The 21298-nt window shown below is 40.3% G+C and overlaps 1 protein-coding gene across 7 annotated transcripts in view; it reads right to left on the minus strand.

Moving 5' to 3' along the window:
• The window catches only part of Fmn1 (formin 1), a 400542-nt gene that overhangs the window by 270410 nt on the left and 108834 nt on the right, over nt 1-21298 (minus strand). For 6 of the 7 annotated variants that reach the window (XM_063250323.1, XM_063250322.1, XM_063250318.1 and 3 more), the window contains one exon: nt 5085-5257. The exons of the other annotated variant lie outside the window; for it this stretch is intronic. In XM_063250323.1, coding sequence (XP_063106393.1) covers nt 5085-5257 — 173 coding nt within the window. The remainder of the gene's footprint in view (nt 1-5084; nt 5258-21298) is intronic. 7 annotated transcript variants of the gene reach the window in all.

Here is a 21298-nt window from a genome sequence, read left to right on the forward strand (position 1 = left end):
ATGTGCACTCGTGCACACACACACTCTCATACGTACTCATACATACACGGGATGTAAAGCACACCTTCTGAAAATAAGCCCTTGGTAATTGTGAGTTCACAAGCAGCATAAACCCCATTGCCATGAATATCCTAATGACTTCAGCAATCCTGGGGCTCTGGCTTGAAGATAGCTGTCACTGACTTCCACAAAAACAATACAAAGACACGCTGTTTCCACATAATGCAGAGAGATCTGTGTTTTCACTGAGGTCTAATCTAGCTTATGCTGTTTGGCTTGCCACTGAGGAAAGAAGAACGATGCAGGTCTGAACTCATGATCCCAGCACATTTCACTTGCTGAAGACCCAGAGGACCAGGGCCTGGCCAAGGAAATGTCTCATGCTTGGGCCTGCAGCTGCAGCAGCCTCCCTGGATGAATCTAGGTTGCAATTCTAACTACCTTTAAAGCCTAGTTCTTAATTCTTCTCACTGAATATGGCAGTTAGATCATACCATTAAGTGAATATCTTTGTTTTTAAATTTGTTTACAAGACAAAACCCCCCAAAACAAACCAAAGCAGTAAAGAGGTTGAAAGGTCGAGAGGCTTCACATTTAAGCACTTGGGTCTAGGTTCCAACCCTGGGTTCAATCCCCACCCCTGCTCTAGCTGAACCTCTCTCCTGTTTGTACAGTAGACATAATAATACCATATCTCAAAGGATGACACTGGCATTCAGGAAGTGACCTATATGTGGAACTTCTCCTCATTAATTTAGACACTCAAGTTGGGTGTGGACTTGCTGATTATAACCTTTAGTTCATAAAATGCAATTACTTGGAACCTGACTCTATGTTTACCCCAGCCGATTCAGTAAACAATATGTAGAGTCTCACAGTAAGGAGATGGATTATCCCTCAAAACTCAAATCACCAAGAAAAGTTAAAGTGTGCATTTTACAAACTGGAATGTAGTCTTACTTTCAGACCAGCGTGTAATCCAAATGATTGATTATCTTTCCTGCTTTTCATGTCTTAATTTTCAATCCCAAACCGTACCTCTAGTAGTAAACACTTTTACCAAACTATGTCCCTTGTTTACAGACATTTAACAAACCACCTCCACATGGTGAGTATTCCCTGCAAATGGGATCCTCATGACACTACACTTGTCATAAGGAGTTAGATCCTAGAAACTCTCTGGTCTCTTATGTGGTGTCTTTACCAAATCTGTCACAAACTAGGGTACAGAATTAATGGTAATTCCTATTTGGTGGCACATAACATCTTTCCTTTACAGGTTAACTTTTTAATATTTATGCTTTAAGTAGGCACTTTGTAGTGGCTGAGGTTTTATCATATACATGTATATGCTACCTTAGGGCAACTCATACATGGATGTTACATGGAAAGTGATACCTCCTATTGCCAGGTTTAATCAAGAAATACAGGACACTCAGTTAAATTTCAATTTCAGACAAAAAATAACTTTTAAGGTATATTCCACATAATACCTGGCCACCCAACGACTCAAAAATGGAAATGCTAGGATGTGAGGTTCAGTCTTCAAGAGCTTTGTTGTTTGCTCAGGATAGACTTTCCCAATTTGTTCAAGCAGGACTAGAGTACAGTTATCAACACAGACCTTCTGTGTACAGCTGTGTGGCTGCAAGAATGCCCTGCTGGCTGCTTACACACTGATGCACACATTGGTATCTTATCTGCTGTCATATGAAAAGAAGGATATAATTGTTCTTCATTTAAGTGTATGACCAGAACTCCCAGAATTCTTATAAATAACAAAAATTATAAGGACATCTTTTGTCATATTTGGGTTTGTTTCCAGTTCCTGAAACAGCTCAAGGGCAATAGAGGTGTTATTCACAACAGGCTACTTTCAACTGTACTTGGGCTTGTGTTAATCTGGTGACTTTTGGAAAGCTCCCGTGGATGCCATGGAGACCAACCATGTGACTAGAGGACTGAAAATGATCATCCCACTCCCTGACTTCTAAAGGGGATGGAGCTGGGTAAATCACCCATGGCTAATGATTTGATTAGTCCTGTCTATATAACAAAAGCCTCTTTAAAACCCAACAAAAGGAGCTTGTCTTCACAGCCACAGAAGCTCCCGTGCTCAGGACCCTTCAGGACCTAACTCTATGCATCTGGCTAATCATTTGTATACTTTGAAAATATCAACATAATAAATCAGTAATACTACAAGTGAACTGTTTCCCTGGATCATGTGAGCTGTTCCAGAAAGCAACTAAACAGAGGAGGAACTTATGGTCTGTATCTAAGTCAGACAGAAGTTACTATGCACTTGTCAGTGGCTTCTGAGTGGGCCAACTCTGGATAATCTGTGGGATCAAATGGAAATTCCAGGTAGATAGTGTAGAATGGAATTGTAGGACTCCCAAATGGTGTTCACAGAGAACTGTAGAATTGCTTAGCTTGGAAAACTCACAAATTTGATGTTGGAAGTGTTGTATGAAAAGAGAAAAGGAGTTTGGGAGGGTTTTTTTTTGTTGTTGTTTATTTAAGTTGCCAAATAGATGCTACCTTGAGTCTCATAATTTTAGTAATTAAAACATGAATGCCCAGCTGAAAGAGGGCTCTCAGTAGAGCCTCAGCCCTGATGCCAGTGTCCATTCTGATTTGCTCACCATCATTACATGTGTGATTGCTATCCCTGAATCCTATGGGGAATCAGTATAACTACAGAGAAAGACTTAGGAAAATAACATCCTGATGATGACACTGAAAATTATATTTAAAATTGAAAGTAAAGTAGTGTCAGTATAATGGCCAAGGATGATCAAACTACTCCACAGCAATATACTCCTGCAAACAGTGTTCATAGCCTCTCTGCCCCTGGGCTGGTATGACAGTCATTACCAGAATGCGTATGCTTTCTAAATCATCGAAATCCTTTCAGGTAGAAACCTTAGTTAAAATGGCAATATTTAAACATATGAGTCAAACTTTATATTGTCTGAAGGGGGCAGTGTTCAGCTTAGAGGTGAGAAGGGAACCAGAGCCCAAAGTATAAAAACCACTGATCTAGATGCTAATTTCAGGAAATTACTCTAGTTTTTAAAAGTTATACCCAATAGAAAACTAAGAAATATATAAATTCATGTACTTGCTTTAATTGTGTATGTATACAGATAATATATGAATATATTACATATATTTCATATGGATATATGTTATATTTTCAGACATAGTCATACAACTCTGATTCAGGAAATAGACCTTTTATATTGTAGTATATATCAAAGGCCTATATATACTGTAGTATATATCAAAGGCCTATATATTTATATTGTAGTATATAACAAAGGCCTAGATGTTTATATAAAATCATTTTCCTTCAAAATTTTATATAGAATATTTCTAAATGCTATAAGGTTACATGAAAAATATATATGTGTTCATGCCATCGATTTTGAAATACTAGTGCTATTTCACTATTAGAAATGACTTCATGTGATAAGAAATGCATTTTGCCATATCACTTAGTAGAATATTATTCAATCACTGAAAACATCTATTTATAAAGATTCTATAACAAAACAGATAAGCAGTATAGGAATAATTGATTTTAACAAGTAGAAGAAAGATTATAAAATCTACATGCTTACCTGTATATTCTTAAAATCCTTCACTGAAAATAAATGATACACAGTGAATACTACAAAAAATGTAATCAAATTTTCAGTTGTGATCTTTGCTGCTGAAGCTATCAGTTATTTCTTGTTTTTCCAATGTACCTATATGTATCAACTTTTCTCGAAGGATCATCCATGATATTTATAATTATAATAAAGTTAAGAAATAATTTAATTTATGAGGATAAAGGAAATCCCCAGAAAAATTTAGTCTATTTCAAGGAGGAGGAGGGGTGCCAGGAGAAGAGGTAGCCCTTCAAAATCCATTTGAGTCCTTTTATCCTCCAGGACTGCCTGCTATTTGCTGCCCAGATCAACCCAGTAACTCACCAATAGATTTCACTGTTTCAGTTCATACTTTTAGCACATTTCTCAAACTTGACTTTTTAGGTAGGAAAAAAAATCAAAACTTGTACAAATCCTCATATCACCTCTGGAATGACTGTTAATTTGTCCTTCTTCAGCTTCACTCCAAACCTTTTGTAAGAATAAATGCCAAATGCTTTTCTAGAGTGACATACAGTGGCTATTTTATGGCTATGAAAAGTACAAGGTTTTTCTACTCATTTGGTTCCCACCTATGAGAACATGGCAGACCTAACCTGCCCTTATGAAACTTGCATTGTCACCTAGATGATTAACCCATGCTCATTGCATAGATATATCTAGCTGGGATTATTGAACTGGAGAACATAAGATTGTCAATGCGCATTAAAGTTAATGTGAAAAAAGAAAAAAGCAAAACGTTTACTGGATTCCCACATATAATCTATCTGCAACAGGAACCTGGGTAAACAGGTAATGAGACCTGTGATAGTCTACTTAATTTGACTGGACCATCTAAAAGTGGATGTAGCCTAACCCCAGCCCCAGGCTCTGTATCAAGGAGTCAGTGCTTCTGTGTCAATGAATGCATGGATGAATGACTAAGAAAAAGGCTATGGTTTTTAAATAGGTCATCCTGTATTTGGCAGATTTCCTGCCAACCTGTTCACCTGTTATTTGAGCAGCTGGAAAGAAAGAATGGTTTATAGATGTGCAAATAAGACAGGCTACTTGGATTTCACTGGGGAACACAGAGCCTATCAGTTGACTGACATATGTTATTTATAAATTTTTAGGAAAATGATATTAAGGGACTAGCACCGAATGGTTTTTGCCACAATGAGAATAGACAGAAAAGCTAATATGAACACAGTGCTCTGAAAACACTTGGATAAAATATAAATGGTCAGTTTCTATTGTACAAACTTCAGATTACCAAGATGCATCTCGGTTTTTGCAGCCCATTAATTTTTTTAAAGCAACAATCCATGCACAAGATACAGTTTGAACAGCTTTATGTACACAATTTACATTAACGGCATATTAAATGAACCTCTGTTCATCAAAAAGAACCACAGCAGAGACATGAAGGTTTTCACTTACATTGAGATCCAAGTACAATTTACTTCTGTTTGACTTCTCTCTGTCCTCAGGGAGCAGAAAGGGGCAGGGTGGGCCTGATCTGTAGCCCAGGACCCAAGCACCTGTATCCCTGGGGAAATCTTTAGCTGTCTGTTCACTGAAGCGGTCCCCAGGAAAGCCCTCAGAGGAGACACCTAAACAAGCACAGAGAAGACCATCAGTAACACAGCAGTTGAAACACAACCGAGCCAGTCACATTTGGGGAATGTCTATGAGGGATTCACCTTAACATTTCTTACATCACTAAATTATATTTTTAGAGTTTGTTGTTATCCCAATATTTTTTGCTGGATCATACTAATATCCTTATCTTGACAAGGTAAACCTATTAGCTGTACTCTGTGCCTCACATTCCTGCTTCCCAATCCATGATGCACGGTTTGTGATCATTCATGAGGACCTCAGGGGAGGAGCAGCAGATAGCAGCCAGGAGGCTCAGGCCATTAGCTTTAACACTAAATGGTGTGGTGCCAGCCAAGTCATTAGTGTGTCTGTTCACCCAAGGCAGGAACTGTGTCTTGTTCATCTTCATTTCTAGGGCCAGAACTTTACACACAGTGCATGTTGGAACTCAAGTCAGTCTGTTGAAGGAGGGAGTGCTGCATGAGTAATTCACTTTTGTCATCTCTAGAATTGCGTATTAGGCTAGCTCATCTTTGCCTACATTACGTTTGGCTAATAATAGTGCTAGACACTCTTTTTACTCTTGTCTTCAATTTCTAAAATGACTTATAATTAGGTATCATTAGTGTTCTCATTTTATATGGGGAAACTGAAGCAAAAAGAGGTTAAACAATTTGCTCAAGAACATAAAACCAGTAAGTGGTAAAGATAGGATTTGCACCTAGGCGATTAATCACTGGAGGCCTTGCTCTACTCTATAGGGCTTCTGCCTGACATTCTTGAGATGACAACAAAAGGACTCTGAGGTCAGGAAAGCTGCAGGCCATGCCCCATTCTTGTTAGCAAACTAAAGACCTTGAAGGTCCTTCAGTAAAGAAAGCTTACTAACTGCATGGCATGGTTTTCTAGATGTCCCTGACCACAAGGTCCATTTAAAGAGACATCTGTTACACATGTTGCAGGTTATTAGTGTTCCATTGGAAGAGAGTTCAGAAAATACTAGATTAGTTTGCCTCTAAAATCTCACATAGCACTCCAATTCCTAGACCTTTTTAAATTCCTGGTAAGCTACCTTGGCAACGTATTAAGGAACTAGGAGGAAGTTAAAGGTTTAGGCTTGTGCAAGAGGGATCACTGTCAGTTATATGATAGAGTGTTTATTACACATAATCTCTGTAAGCCACTTTGGCAGTGACCCAAGCCCAGCCAGCAGCTTGCTCCAGGCTGAATACCTGACTTAAAGTAACATGAGTTAAGAATAAATCCATGCACAAAGGGCCTATGAGATAACAGGTTTGTCCTTTAGGTTAGAGGAGCATTTTCGAAAATAGAAAATTTGAGGAAAACTAAGGTTTTTCTTTTTATTCTGTTTGTTTGATTCTTTGAATCACTGGTTCTCAGCTGAAGGAGATTTAGGACACAATATTTTACAGCTGTTGCTGGAAAGATATCTACAAAACTCTGTCTTTTAGTCATTGAGAAGTATGAGAGTCTGTGACCTCCTCAGTCTGCTTTCACCTCTGAAGCCACAGGGTGCCTGGAAGGTAAGAACCCAGGCCTTCCTTCACGTGGGCCTGATGCCTCAGAATGAATACCTTTCATGCCTCTTGCTACCCATGGCCTTCAAAAGGACTGTCTCTGGGTCTTTCATTTAAGGAATTATGTGCGTGGAGTGTCCCGATTCTGCTCCAATGTTGCAGGAAAAGATTAATGCCTAAACAATCTTCAGGAAGGAGGCACCTTGCTAAGCACCTTCATTTTTTCCTCATGGTAACCCTGATGGGAAGCTAGTCCTGGATATGTTTTAATGGATGAAGAAACTAAAACTCAGATTCCTGTGCTTTCCACGGATATGGTTCACTCCTCTGCTAGGACCATTCTGTTCATGTTTGACAAGAAAGGGGCAAGTAAATTTTAAAACTTTTGCCATACTATCTCACTTCCGAAATGTATAATTACTAATCTGAGTCCTCATTTTAAATCTTTCTCCTTTTCACTTTCATTTTAGAGTAACTACTGGCTTTGAGTTAAGTTTAAACAGAATTAATAAAATAAAACAAAACATAATATACACACCTCAGAATACAATATACAACACTGAATGTAAGACTAAGACATAGCATCAGAGGCACTTTGTCTGGTGAATTCAAGGTATGCAATATTCATGTATGAAGGACTGGTAACTTCCCATAATCACAGGGGTCCTTAGATAAAACACACATGCATAATACATATGCATGCATATAAATGTGCACATACGTGCAAAAAAATTCACACATATTAGGGCTACCCTACACCACACTCAGGGAAAGTACTGAGGTAAGGCATGCCACCCAATTAACTGCAGAAAAAGACAATGGAGAAACAGTGAAAATTAACATCCTGCTGGAAACGGTTTTTGTTTAAAGACCCAACTTCTAATGCATAGTATTTAACCAGACAATACCTCCATGAAGGAAACATGCAAGGTAAAATCACGATGCATAATTTTGATAACTATCATTAAGACAAGGACGGAACAAAGGCAGAAATAAGTAACATAAAATTGTTATTTTCAGAAGTGTGACAAAGTAAGTTAGGCTATAGCACAAACTTGCCTTTCTACAAACCACCATAAATTTTTTTTTCTTTTTTTTTTTTTTAAACTTTTTATCGGTATTAGGGATCGAACTCACGACCGCCTGCTTGCAAGGCAGGTGCTTATGCCGCTGAGCTAAATCCCCAGCCCCCAAACCACCATAAATTTATAAAGCTATTTTTTGAATGGAGTGTTTTAAGAAAACAAACATAAGTGCTTTAGTAAAAGCTAATGTATTCATCTGTATTTAGTAAAATTGTTAGTTCTCATCCTACTTTCTTCAGATAAGCAAACATAATAAAAAGAGACAATTACCTGAAATTAGGTAAATACATTTAAAAAGTCAGCTGCCTCTTAATTCATGATACAAACGAATGTCATACAATATTTTATGAAAGTTGAATCCTATCAATTTAATCATGTCTTTGTTTTTAATGTGCACATTATAATTTTTTTTTTTTACTCAATATGTATTAGTTGCTTTGTTTCTCCAAGGCATGTCAGCAGCTTAATCCATCACACACATACACACATACGTGGGTTAATTCTGTTGCTGATCACAGTTAATACAACATACAGCACGGATACACACAGGCAGGATGACTTACCTTGGGACCATTTCAAAAGTCTGTTTTTCCCAACCATTCAAATGATGAGCTGGACTTCTTGATGCTAACCTAAAACATCAGTCTGAGGTTTGGCTGTCAATTATTCAAACAATGGAAGCAGACAGAGAGAAATGGTGATAGGCCATTTAAAATGGAGGAAGCATCTCCAACCCATCATTCCACGCCTAAATTAGTCTCTCCACTTATGGATATTGAGTTACTGCTCCACTTGACTATTTTTCCCCCCATTACCATTACAGACTGTCTCAGTCACTTTCTTGTTGTGGTGACAAAACACACACACACACACACACACACACACACACACACAACTTAGAAGTTTCCTTGAGCTGTTTCAGGGACTTCATTCCACGGTCGGCAGGTTCAAATGGCGTGGTGGAAGAGCCTGACCCCAAGGGAAGATGCTCACTTCACAGCAGCCAGGAAGCAGAGACAGCAGCGAGGAGTTAGAGAGGGAGATACATCCTTCCAGATCAAGCTCTCAGTGACCCCCTCCTTTGACCAGGCCTTCACTTCTGACAACACACTCGTCCACAAACTCCCACACACATCAATCCAGTGACGAACACAGCACCACCATGATCCAACCATTTTCCAAAAGCCCACCTCTGAACACAGAGGTCTTCTGGGAACATTCCAAACAATACCATGGACGCAATACCTTTCCTAGTTACCTCTGGAGCCCCACCACTGGATTCAACATTATATATTTTCCCTGCTCCACAGATGTTGAATCTGACTGTGTGACTTGTTTTGGCCAAATGAATGTGGGCAATGGACAGTGCACCAATTCTGAACCTAGTCCTCAAGAGGCATTGTGTGTTTTTACCCCAGGCTCTTTACTTCTGCTATTAACATAAGCTAGGGACGCTGTGAGAGCCTGGAATTAGACACACAGAAGAGCCCTGCAAACACAGCCCTGCAGTCTAGAGCCGAGCTGTAGGCTGTACACACAGAAGACCAAGCGAGCCTCAGTCAACTGTCAAGCTGTGAGTGACAACAGCACACACTTGCTATAAGCCACTGAGATTTGGGGCAAAGAACTGTAACTAATAAAAATTTTGACTTTTTAAAATGAAGACTGGATGACTACAGTATTTTTATTTCATAATTTTATACTGAAAACAGTCAATTAATAAATTTTGAAAACTTTGCAGCACTTCGTTTCCATGCATACCAAGATCCAGGCACAACCTGTGCTTCATTTACAAATTAATCTTGTTTACCACAAATTGCCTTCAGTCATTAGACAAACAGATGGACAGATACTTGTTTCCAAAGAGGTTTGTAAATATAGTATAAAATCAGCAGTTCTGGACACAAATCTCTAAGGAACAAAATTACAGTGCTTTTCAGATATTTTTCCTTTAATTTTTTCTTCATGCCAGACCAACACTTGACAGTAATGATAAAGTGCTTATGTCTTCAAAAAAAAAGAAGTGGGGGGGAAAAAGAAAAAAAGAAAACCCTCAGCCTGAAACTCTCGTGTGCTTTAGCTCCTGTGCTGTAGTTCCTGAGGCCATCCATCATACTTGACTTAAAATAAATCCAAAAAGGTAAAGTTTTCTGGGCTATGATTACCTTAACTGACATGTAAAGGTAGACAGGTTGTCTTCCATCACGTTATTCAAACATGTTCGTACAAGCCAGAGAGAAACCTAGATGTGCAACTAATGGAGAATGGCACCGTTAAGTGTTTGAAGCAAGGGTGTGTGCCTGTGTGCATAATTATTCATGTGCATGTTCAGAGGTCTGGCCAAGGTGTAGTCGCATGGCTAGTTTCTGTCAAATAGAAATCACTACTTCCCACTGCCACCTCCCCAATTTTCATTCCCAGCAGTGTTAAAATGATACCATGCAATGAAAGTAGCTAGGTAGGTTGAATTCTGACAAGTTTTTTATCTGCCCATCACATCCTCTAAATCTCCTCACTTGAAGTAATAGGGGAGAGAAATGTTGGGGGAGGGTGTGGCCAGGGTAAAGAGCTGAGCACTGAAGCACAGGCTATAGCAGTCTGAGACTAGATGAGGAAAACCACAGGCATGAAACAGCCTGAGTGCTGTTTGAATGTCTGAAATCACATTTACATTCAAAGGAAACAAAACAATTCAGTGTTGGAAAGGATCTTGCTTGTTTCCCCACCCTACCTGTTCATTTTACAGTTGAGAGAATTAAAAGCCAGCAAAGTTGCAGTATTTCCAATATACCCAGTTAGTGCCAAAGATAGGATGAATATCAAGGTTCTAGGGGAATTTTTATGCTACTTGGAGAAGGACATTATTGCCACTCCACAGACTGGAATTATGAAGGAGATGGGAAGTGAAGGGTTAATTAAGGGCACGGTTTTGCCAGGTGCTTGCAATTCCTAGCTGCGAACTGTTTGACCTTGATGAAGCTGCCAGTCATCCTGAGCCTTTATTTCCTCAACAATAAAATGATGATAATGAGAATATGCCTGATACTGAGCCAGGCTCAAAACTGTTTTCCTTAAGGATACTTTTTCTGGGATGAGATTGAACAGATTCTTAGATAGCAAATGCAAAGGCTCTGCTTTAAATGAAGAAAGCTATACACAATAAGAGCATATTGAACAGCACATATGCTTGGTGAAGAAGTATTTTTCGTCAAAGAAGATAAAGAAAATAAGTAAGCTCATAAGAATTCATAAAGCACGGCAGTGCAGCAGACCCCAAATCTGTTCAGGCTCTAAATATACAATTCACGTCATCAAATGCAACGGCTCCAAGTAAGTAGCTGATCCTCTCCAAAAACAACAGCTCCTCAAGCTTCTTTATAGATACCTGAGACATTTCTTCCCTAAAGGTCAAACACATGAGCCTCGGGTCATGAATGAAATTATTTATAGGCAGAGCTTTAAATAAAACAGCAGTTTAAAGTGGTGTATCAATGTATATTATTATGATTGCTACGGTAAACTTCTTCCATGGTCTTTCCCTGTAAAAAACAGACAGACATAAAATGAGGGACAGATAGGAATCAAGGCAGGAAACTCATCTGTGGCTTGACTTATGCTGAATGTTTTAACACCTGAAAAACAAAGGCATGTATTTACCAAGAGTGGCACAAATGATGCTGAGAATGGACAGAAAATAGAGGCAGATACATCCAGGTAGCAGCTGGTGTTGAAAAGATCAAGAAAGATCAAATTTAGGAAGCTGTAAATTTCACAGAGAAACTAAGAGCCTCTATCTATTTTCAGATAGTAAATGCTCCAGGACATAATGTTTAAATTCCCTATGGGGAGTTGGCACAGGTACACGACAGGTCTTCATATTTTCATTCCTTTCTCTTCCTTTCCTCATCCTTCCTCCATCTCTTGATCCCCTTCCCATTTGAAAATGATTTTTCTCCATATCTCCTATTATCTACCTTTTATATTGTTCTTTATTTATATTTGGGATTTCTCATGTAGAAGAAATCATACAGTATTTAAGCTTGTATCTCTGATTTATTTCACTTAACATGGTTACAAGGTACATCCATTTTCTTACAATAATTCTAGTTTATTTTTCTTTCCAGTATAGATTAGCATAGTACTCCATTGTGTATGAACTAATAAACAAAAATTAATAAAAAGATAAGTGATAAAGAGTGAAAGAGTTTTGGCCCAGGGTGGACACTGTAACTGGTAAAGCCTCAGGCGGAACCAAGAAACTCCATCTCCCCCACCCCTAGGAATTTACCTATGGTGCCAAACAAAGACCAATGGGCTACCTGTGCATCCCTAATGCCCCCTTAGGTTCCACCTCAAACTGAGGCTCCTTATATGCCTCCACTCCATGTGTTCCATGGAGAGATCGCCGACCCCGGGGGGAGATGCCGCGCCCCAGGGGATCGGGGGGTATCTCTCCCTGAATTCTCAAAATAAAGGTCATTTATATTTCATACTTCTTATCCTTTCAGCTGCCGCTGGTCCCCCACAGTTCTATCATATGGTTCCCTGACTGGGAACGGCAGGCAAGAGACTCCTGGAGCTTTCTCAGTTTGAGTCCCCTGCCGTTCAGGACCAGGACTGGACTGCGTCCTGCATTAATTCCTCACTTTTACACTCAAGAGCTGTAAACTTGTTGCTGCCAGTTCGAAAACAACACCCCCCCAATTTACCACAGGTAAGCAACCCCCCAGAGATTGTCGCTGGGCCAGGCCCCAGGAGGGTTTTCTCCCCCTTTCCGTGGGTTCCCATGATGCTCTCACGTCCTCAGGTAGCCCAATGCAGGGTCTTTCTGGGCCAATCTGTGTCCACACTAGGAGACTCTCATGTCCTTTGGGTTCGGATAGCCCAAAGCAGAATCTTCCTGGGCCAGCCTATGTCCACACTGAACGATTCTCATGTCCTTCAGAGCTTTTTAAGTTCTCACAGGCAGAGTTGTTACTAAACCCATGAGAAATCCACTCATATATTGGTGACGGCCAATTATTATGAGTTTTGGAACCATATAATGACCGATCGGTCTAGAGTAAAAAGACGACTTTAAACTTAGCAGACCATGGTCCGTTGCCTCATCTGGCTATAACTCCGTGGGCTAGACCCCACACCAGATTTTTTCTTGGGGACCACTTCCTGTCCCCCCCCCCAAAACCATACCTATCTATGGCTTACCACACTGATGACAAATTTACAAAACTCTATCTTTAAGCCTTTGTTTTGGGAATGTGTGGCCTTTCCCGCTCTTCCATGATCCCTCCCCCTCCCCACACTTAAAGAGATAATAGCGTCCTTCCTTGCAGCCTTTCAGAGCTTTCTCAGCCTCTCCTTTCCTCCCTGCTTCCTTCCCCTGCCCCCTGCCATGGGTGAAGACCCATTCCCACCTAGATGGAAAATGAGCCCAAACAGTGTTGAGAGATGCGAAGCTGCTTTAACCTCTCAAGCGTGCTCCAGCCAAAACAGTGTTGGGAGATACAGCTGCTTTGGGCTTTCATGCCATCCCCCACTCTGCGCGGTATCTCAGCTCTCATGCAGTGGACCCACATGGGGTTCAGCTCTAACGCGGTGCCCTAATCCGCGCACCCCACGAGCAATTTCAGCTCCGTCGGTCAGTGGGTCTGCCAGCGTGTAAGGTCCCAGCTTCACTGTGTCCCAACTCCGCCTCCCAGCTCCACCCCCCATGCACTGCGAGCCCACAGCCCTCACTGCCCTGAGTATGTTTCCAGGAGCAGTCCCAGCCCCACCCAGCTTGCTACATCCTGGCGCTCACCCCACCTTCACTCTGCATGCCCTGCCCCCACGCTGGGCGTGCTCTAACCGTGCTCCGAACCAGTCCCCGCCTCCAAGCTCAAGCATGGCTCTGGCTGCCAGCACAGAGACAAACACAGCAAGTCACAACAGACAGTTCATCTTACTGATCTGATGCTGTATTTGCGTTTTCAGATATAAAGTTCAGATCATTTCTGCTGCCTTTTTTGTGTTCCAGCCATGACAAATGCCCCTACCTTGCCCCGCCCAGCCTCAGAGTTCCATCCTGCCTTAGGCGCTGAGCGTCTCCCAAACACAAGCACCACTTTAAACACAGGCACAGACAGACAGTAGCTTGGCCACTCGGCTCAGAGATGCTATTTTTTTTTTACAATTCTCAAACCATTTAATCAAGGTTAAATAAGCTGGCAATAGATAAGACTTTGGCTGATGAATGGGACCGTGGCCACCTGGTAATTTTACCAGCCTTGTTTATCAATCAAAGCCTTCAGTAATCTTCTGTCTAAGAACTAAAATTGGGAGGTGTTTGTCAATTCCTTTTGCTGTGGACTGCTGGTGGTGTTCTATGTTGGGCCTACTGCCTATGTTATACTGTGTTATCGCCGATCTCCTGTTTAACAACTAAGGTTAGGGATGATTATGGATTCCTTTTGTTGGGAACCACTGGCTCTTTTCCGGGACAGGGGCTGTGTGATATGTGCAGGGCAGCAGGGCCGGCACTGCAGCAGAAGCCAAACTAAACCTTTTCCCAGCCTATCTGCCTGCCATGGCTCAGCCCTCCATAATTAACTATATTCAACTGATATTAAATAACACCGTAGCTGATTTCTCTCCTAAATAAAAAGATAAAAATTAATAAAAAGGCCATCCTCTAAAAATCAGATGGCATTAGACATTTTAACAACATAAAGACATACTTATATATGTGACATAAATAACATGTCAGTTCCTAAAATTCTCTGGACCTGTCCTCCTTTTGGGAAGTCATTACTAAAATTATAAATACCCTGTTGATTATATTTGACTCCTGCATACTTACTTAATTCTACAGATACCTTCTACTGTAATCTAGATCCCAAACAAAAAGGTAAAACTTGACCTTCAAACCTCATAGAGACCTTAATATGGCTTTTCATATTTTCAACAACAGAGCTAACACTTGGAGTTCTGAGACAGGTAAACCAACCCAAGGTGGAGCTGCCTGGGCCCCCCTCCCTATGGACCATGCCTCAAATGCAGCAGAAGACCATGGGCAAGAGAGTGCCCTATCCTGGTGTTCCTTTGGGACCTTACCCCAGGGCTACTGGACTGTCCTACCCACCAGAGAGTGGGTAAGCCATCCTAACTTCTAGCCCTCACAGGAAATGCCAGCACTGCCAGATTCACTTTGGTTCCTAATTTCTTACATTCTATTAATGATCATTTTTATAGCAGGACTCTTGACAGTCTTTCCTAAAGACTCCCACATCATGCGTAAGATCATCTTCATAATGTTCTAAGTGACAACTGCAGTTCTTTCTACCCTCAGCTGTTTGGTTACACGTGACATCCCTGAAAGCCTAGGCCCTTACCTTCCCTATACTGGTACAGCCACCACCTTCCCTGCTCCCCCTATTTTTGCCACTTCAACTCCTGGACAAGAGACAAGCCTTACCTACCTACCGTCTTAACTTTTACCCTTTCAGATGGGGGAGTAATCACCTCTCAAAACTTCACTCCTCCTAACCCCATGTTTAATTTTCAGAATTCTGCCTTACCATGGAAATGTTTCTACCTCAATGTGGTCCTGATATAATGAAATATCTAAATCAAAAAGCACATCTTCTTTTACCTCACCTGGGTCCTTAAATATGACAGTACCATGCCTCCTCATAACATCTTGTCTCTTTGTTTTTCAGTCTAACATACATGCATTCAACCAGTGATGTTGTCCTGGCTAAAACACCTGGCACTAGCTTCTACCTGGGCACCAACCATCATCCCATCGACTTCCCTAGACCCCAGTACAGTGCCTGTTTACAGCAGGAAGCAGTTAAAGAAAGAAATCTTCGCCCCTTTTCATAATAATAATCATAAGATGAGATATGAAAGAATTTTGGCCCAGATAGGACACTGTAGCTGGTGAAGCCTTAGAGGCAGAACCAAGGAGCTCCTATCTCCCCCACCCCTAAGAATTTACCTGTGACTCCATCTTCCCCACCCCTGGGAATTTACCTATGGCACCAAACAAAGACCAATGGGCTACTTGTGCATCCCTAATGCCCCCTTAGGTTCCACCCAGACCAAGGCTACTTATATGCCTCCACTTCATGTGTTCCACAGAGAGATCGCCGACCCCGGGAGGAGATGCCATGCCCCAGGGGATTGGAGGTGTCTCTCCTGGCATTCTCAAAATAAAGGTCATTTATATTTCATCTTTTCAGCCACTACCGGTCCCCCACAGTTCTATCAAAGAGGATGGTGACACTTAAAATTTATCAAAAAATTTCTATGTCTAGTTATAAGGAATATATTATACTCATTAAAATATTACTAAAGCAAATGCAAAAATGAAATAAGGCAATTTCAGTTATTATGTGGACAGCTGTACCAGTGGGAAGACCAGCTTTAAAGTTAAAGAGGTATAGTACAGATAAAACTTCAAAACACCAAGCCTTTGATTATAAAATATCTCATGGTTTTAAAAATACTCCTTTCCAAAATGAAATATATGAAGAGAATCACAAAATAACAAATATCTACATATCAAAATGAATAGGGAAAATAACACATACTTACTAATATTGGTGGTAAACATTTAATATATAAAAATACAATATGGTTTTTGAGCATTTTTGCAAAAAAATTATGGATCAAAGTACATTTTGGGGACCACTACCCAGTAGTTCTGAGCAGGGTTTAAATTTTACTATGGCTTTCTCTGTTTATCTGTGAGTCTGTCCTAGGCCTTGTCCCCATGCCTGGTGATGGAAGCGATTCATAGTAAGTGAACCTCTGTGAATCACTGGTCCTAGCTGAAGCCTATAGTAAGTAGCCTGTGAGGCCAGAGATACTTCAAAGGGCAAGATAAGGTCACAGCTGAAGACACCTTGGCTCCAACAGGAATTAAGTAGAGACTGCAGCTGCAGGCATCTCACTCCTGCAGTCTCAATCCTACCATAAATGTTATCTTGGAGATAAGATGGTTCTCCTAAATTGGCTTAACCTACTACTTTCGGGGGAAGTCTTTGAAGTGACCCTGCCCACCCAAGGTCCTGTGCTTTCCTGTGCTTTCCTCAGTTTCCCCACTTTTTGTCTTAGTTCTAATAAAAGTGGGCTAATCCAGAGAACGCTTTGTCATAGCCCTCCTAGTCATGAGCTCAACTAAAGGGTTTTGACCCTCTTGAGCCCTAAAAGTCACACAATTTGTCTCTTTTTATTTAACCTCTGGCATACACTTGTTTGGTAGATCGGGGATCTAGGTCAGGACCCGATAAGTACACGCTGTCACTTCACTTCTGTCATTCAGGAAGAAGAAAAACTGGCTGTTTGAATCTAGTAGACTTTTCTAACTGGAAATCCTGAGAGAAGAGCTGTATAACCTGATTGCTATCTTAACCATAGCTCTATTCCAGTGTTTTGATCAACTACACTCTTGTGACCAACATTAGAGATGGCTGTCTATCAACATTTGCCCTTCTAACAAAAAAAGTGTGACTATTACATGTACCACTTACAGATTAGGAGATCATGTGATGAATTCTTCAGGAGATCTACCAAGTGGAGGGCTCTACAGAACATCCAAATTGCTGCTTTTACTAATGTGTCTCAGGCACCTGTGTTTTTCTATCTCCTTCCGTCCACAAGGCCTTAGTAATGAAGGTGCTTCCTATACTCTCGCCCGATGCTTTTATCTGAGGTCTTACTTACCACTTCACCTCCTAACAAATCCATTTTTAAGGGTGAATAATGTCTGACACATGGGACAGGTACTAAATATCTCACAATTTACATGTGTTACCCATTACTGAGAATCTTCCCAATAATTCTGCTTAATAAATGATACAGTATCCTGGTATTAAATGGAAAAACAATGAAGTAGAAAGTTAACTTTCTACTTTCAAACAACAAACTCACTGAGAGACACATTAGGGAAACCACAATCTTCACAATGGCATCCAAAAAAAAAAAAACACTCAAGAATCAATCTAACAAAAGAAGTAAAAGATCTATACATCAAAAATTACAGTACTCTGTAAAAGGAGCTAGAAGAGGATATCAGAAAATGGAAAGACATCCCTTGCTAATAGATAGGAAGAACCAACACTGTGAAAATGGCCACACTCCCAAAATTCTTACACAGATAGAACACAATTTTGAGCAAAAGACCATTAGCATTCCTTACAGAACTAGAGAAAAAGAATTGAAATTTTTTTTGGAACCAAAAGAGACTAGAATAACAAAAGCAATCCTGGGCAACAAAGACAAGGAAGGAGGCATCACAATTTCTTACCTGAAATAATACTACTAGTTTTGTAGTACTACAATAAAATCAGCAAGGTACTAGCAAAAAAAAAAAAAAAAAAAAAAAAAGGACCTAAGGATCAGTGGAGCAGATTAAAAGATGAAAACACAACTACAAACAAAATCTGTGACAAAGGTGTCAAATATGTTTACTGGAAGGAGGAAAGCCTTTTTAATAAACAGTTCAAGAAAAACTGGCTTTTCACATGCCAAAGACTAAAACAAGACCCATGTCTATCATCATGCTCTAAATTGAAGTCAAAATGGCTCAAAGACCTAAATATATAGAAACACTAAATCTACTGGAAAAGAAAGTAGCTAGAAATGTTGAAAACATAAGTGTATAGAGAGTTCATGAACAAAAACCAAACTGCATGGCAAGTACTTCAAAAAAAAATCAACAGCTGGGGTCACATTTTATTAAAAAGATTTTGCACTTTAAAAGAAATCACCAACAGAGTAAAACAAAACCTCACTGGGAAAAAATTTTATCCAACTTTCCCTCAGACAAAGGATTTCTATCTAGAACATATAAAGAACTGAAAAAAATCAGGCCCATAAAATTCAAAGACCTAATTGAAAATATGCATCTGAGATGAATACACACTCCTCAGATGAAGAAATACAAACAGCAAATAAATATATGAAAAAATGTTCAACATCATCAGTCATTCGAGAGATACAAATTAAAGTAACACTGAGATTCTATCTAAACCCAGAAAGTATGGCTATCATCAAGAAGTCAACCAATAACAAATGCTGGCAGAGCTGTGAGGGAAAAGGAACCCTTTTCCACTGTTGGTAGGAGTGTAGAATGGTACTACCACTAGGGAAATCAGTGTGGAGATTCCTGAAAAGCCTAGCACTAGAGGTCCCATTTGATCCAACTCTTCCCTTTTTGGTGTTTTCTCAGAATAATTTAAAAAATCATTATCATAGCAATATATGAGCATTCCTGCTTACAACAGCACAATTTGAAATAGGTAAATCTTGGAAACAACCTGAATGCTCACCAACTGAGGAATGAATAAAAAAGATGTGGTAAAAAATAAATAAATAAAAATAAAAAGGGTGTGGTATTTTTTATATGATGGAGTACTACTCAGCTATAAAGAAGAATAAACTCAAGGCTTTTATAGGTAAATGGATGCAACTTGAGACCACGCTCATCAGACTCACAAGTGTGAACATCATATTGTCTCCCTAGGGTAAGAAGTTGAAGGAGTAAATAAGATTCAAAATGTACAATAGATATTGTGAAATGGGAAGAAACTGTTCAAAAGAAAAGAGAATGTGGGATGCTGGAAATGCAAAAAGAAAGAAGGAAAAAGGAAATAGTTCAATAGTTATACTACTAATGTCTATTAGTTCACTAAAAAGAAAGGTTTGTGTTTATATTGATACAGCTTGTCATTTGAGTAACTACCGTGAAAATAATAATACACAATCATTAACCTACTGTTTTGAAATTTTGTATCAGTTTTTCTTATTTTTCTCTTAAAAAAAACAGGAAGTGGTAGAACTAACTAGTTCCAAACTCAGAATGAACCACTATCATAAACAACTAAAACTAAACAAAATGTAGGAGACAACTATATTTAGATATCCAATAGTAAACATGTAGTAGTGCAATAATGTAATCCCTAAAAAAGAAAAACAAATGAGGTGAACCATTTAAGTGCCTGGATTTTCTGAAGAGAGATGATTTCTGGATTGGATTTGATGACAATTATAAACCCACAAATTAAAAGTAGTGTAACTCAATTAACTTCATGCATGATAAGCACAAAAACCCATACAAATATAATTTCTGGCAACCAGTAATAAAAGAAATACAACAAAAGCAATAAAAGAAAAGAGGATTGCCTAACTAAAGAAAAGAGTTATTGCCAGGGGTGTAGCTCAGAAGCACAGCATCTGTCTGGCAAGCATGAGGTCCTGAGTTTGATTCCTGTTACAGAAAGAAAGAAAGACAGACAGACAGACAGACAGACAGACAGAAAGGAAGGAAGGAAGAAAGAAAGAAAGAAAGAAAGAAAGAAAGAAAGAAAGAAAGAAAGAAAGAGAGAGAGGACCCTAAAATGGCGGCTTGCTAGGGGATTGAGCAGACAGTCTCTCTGGAGAAATCATATTAGATGCTAGAATATGACAACATGGAGAGGGCCAGATGAATGGATAACGATTCTTATTAACCAAGACAGTGCAGCTGGAGGATTTAAAGTCGTGCTGAGACTGTGAAGGCTGATAATGGAAGGCTGCAAATCCCGTGCCTTTAATGCACCAAACTGACCCATGGACCCAACAGGAAAAGCTGTGTTGGCTTTTGGTGACTGCTGGAAATTGAGACCCGGGACCCCAAGAAGCAGCCAGGACTGCCCTGCTGCACCAGAGGAGACTGTGAAAGGCTCTGGAGCTCCGAACCCAAACGCTGTGCAGTTTTCTGACCATTCCATGCTGTGCCAAGAGCGCAGTGAGGGCGAGCGGTGTGGTGTGCAGTAGACCCAAGAGGAGGACCTGCACCAAACCCTGGTGAGTACTGGGGTTGGCCAGAGAACATCTTGGAACTGGGCAGAGCCCGCCACCACAGGGACATCAATAACACAGAGAGTCTGGTGGAAGACATCTTAGAGTTGGGCAGAACCTATGGCTCAGTGACATCACCGAGTCGCCCTGTAGGGAGGTCTGGTGGAGGACATCTTGAAATTGGGCAGAGCCTGACGCCATGTTGGCTTCAGCGTCATACAGAGAACTAGTGGAAGACATCTTGGAATTGGGCAGACCTGCTGTCCTGGTGCTCCTGTCACAGAGAGGTCTGGAAGAGAACAGCTGGGATTTGGGCAGAACCCTGTGCCAAGGTGACATTAGTCAGCTGCTTCGGCACAGAGAGAACTGGCAGAATCTGCTGGGGCTGAACCAAGCCTCTGCTTGGGGCCCAATAAGCAGATACAAAATAATCACAACTCTGTGACATCCTGAAAGTACAGCCTAATTTACAGATTGACTGGCACAGAGGCTGGAGGCTAGCCTGTACTGGCCCTGCATCCCAGCCTACCCCAGATAACAGCAAATTGGGGAGGACAGCAACAACTCAAGTCAGCATGCTTCTGAAAGGCCCTAAGCAATATGG

Source organism: Cavia porcellus, unplaced genomic scaffold (assembly GCF_034190915.1).
Source record: "Cavia porcellus strain 051 isolate PalLab524CR breed Dunkin Hartley unplaced genomic scaffold, mCavPor4.1 scaffold_6, whole genome shotgun sequence".
In the NCBI taxonomy this organism is placed as follows: Eukaryota; Metazoa; Chordata; class Mammalia; order Rodentia; family Caviidae; genus Cavia; species Cavia porcellus.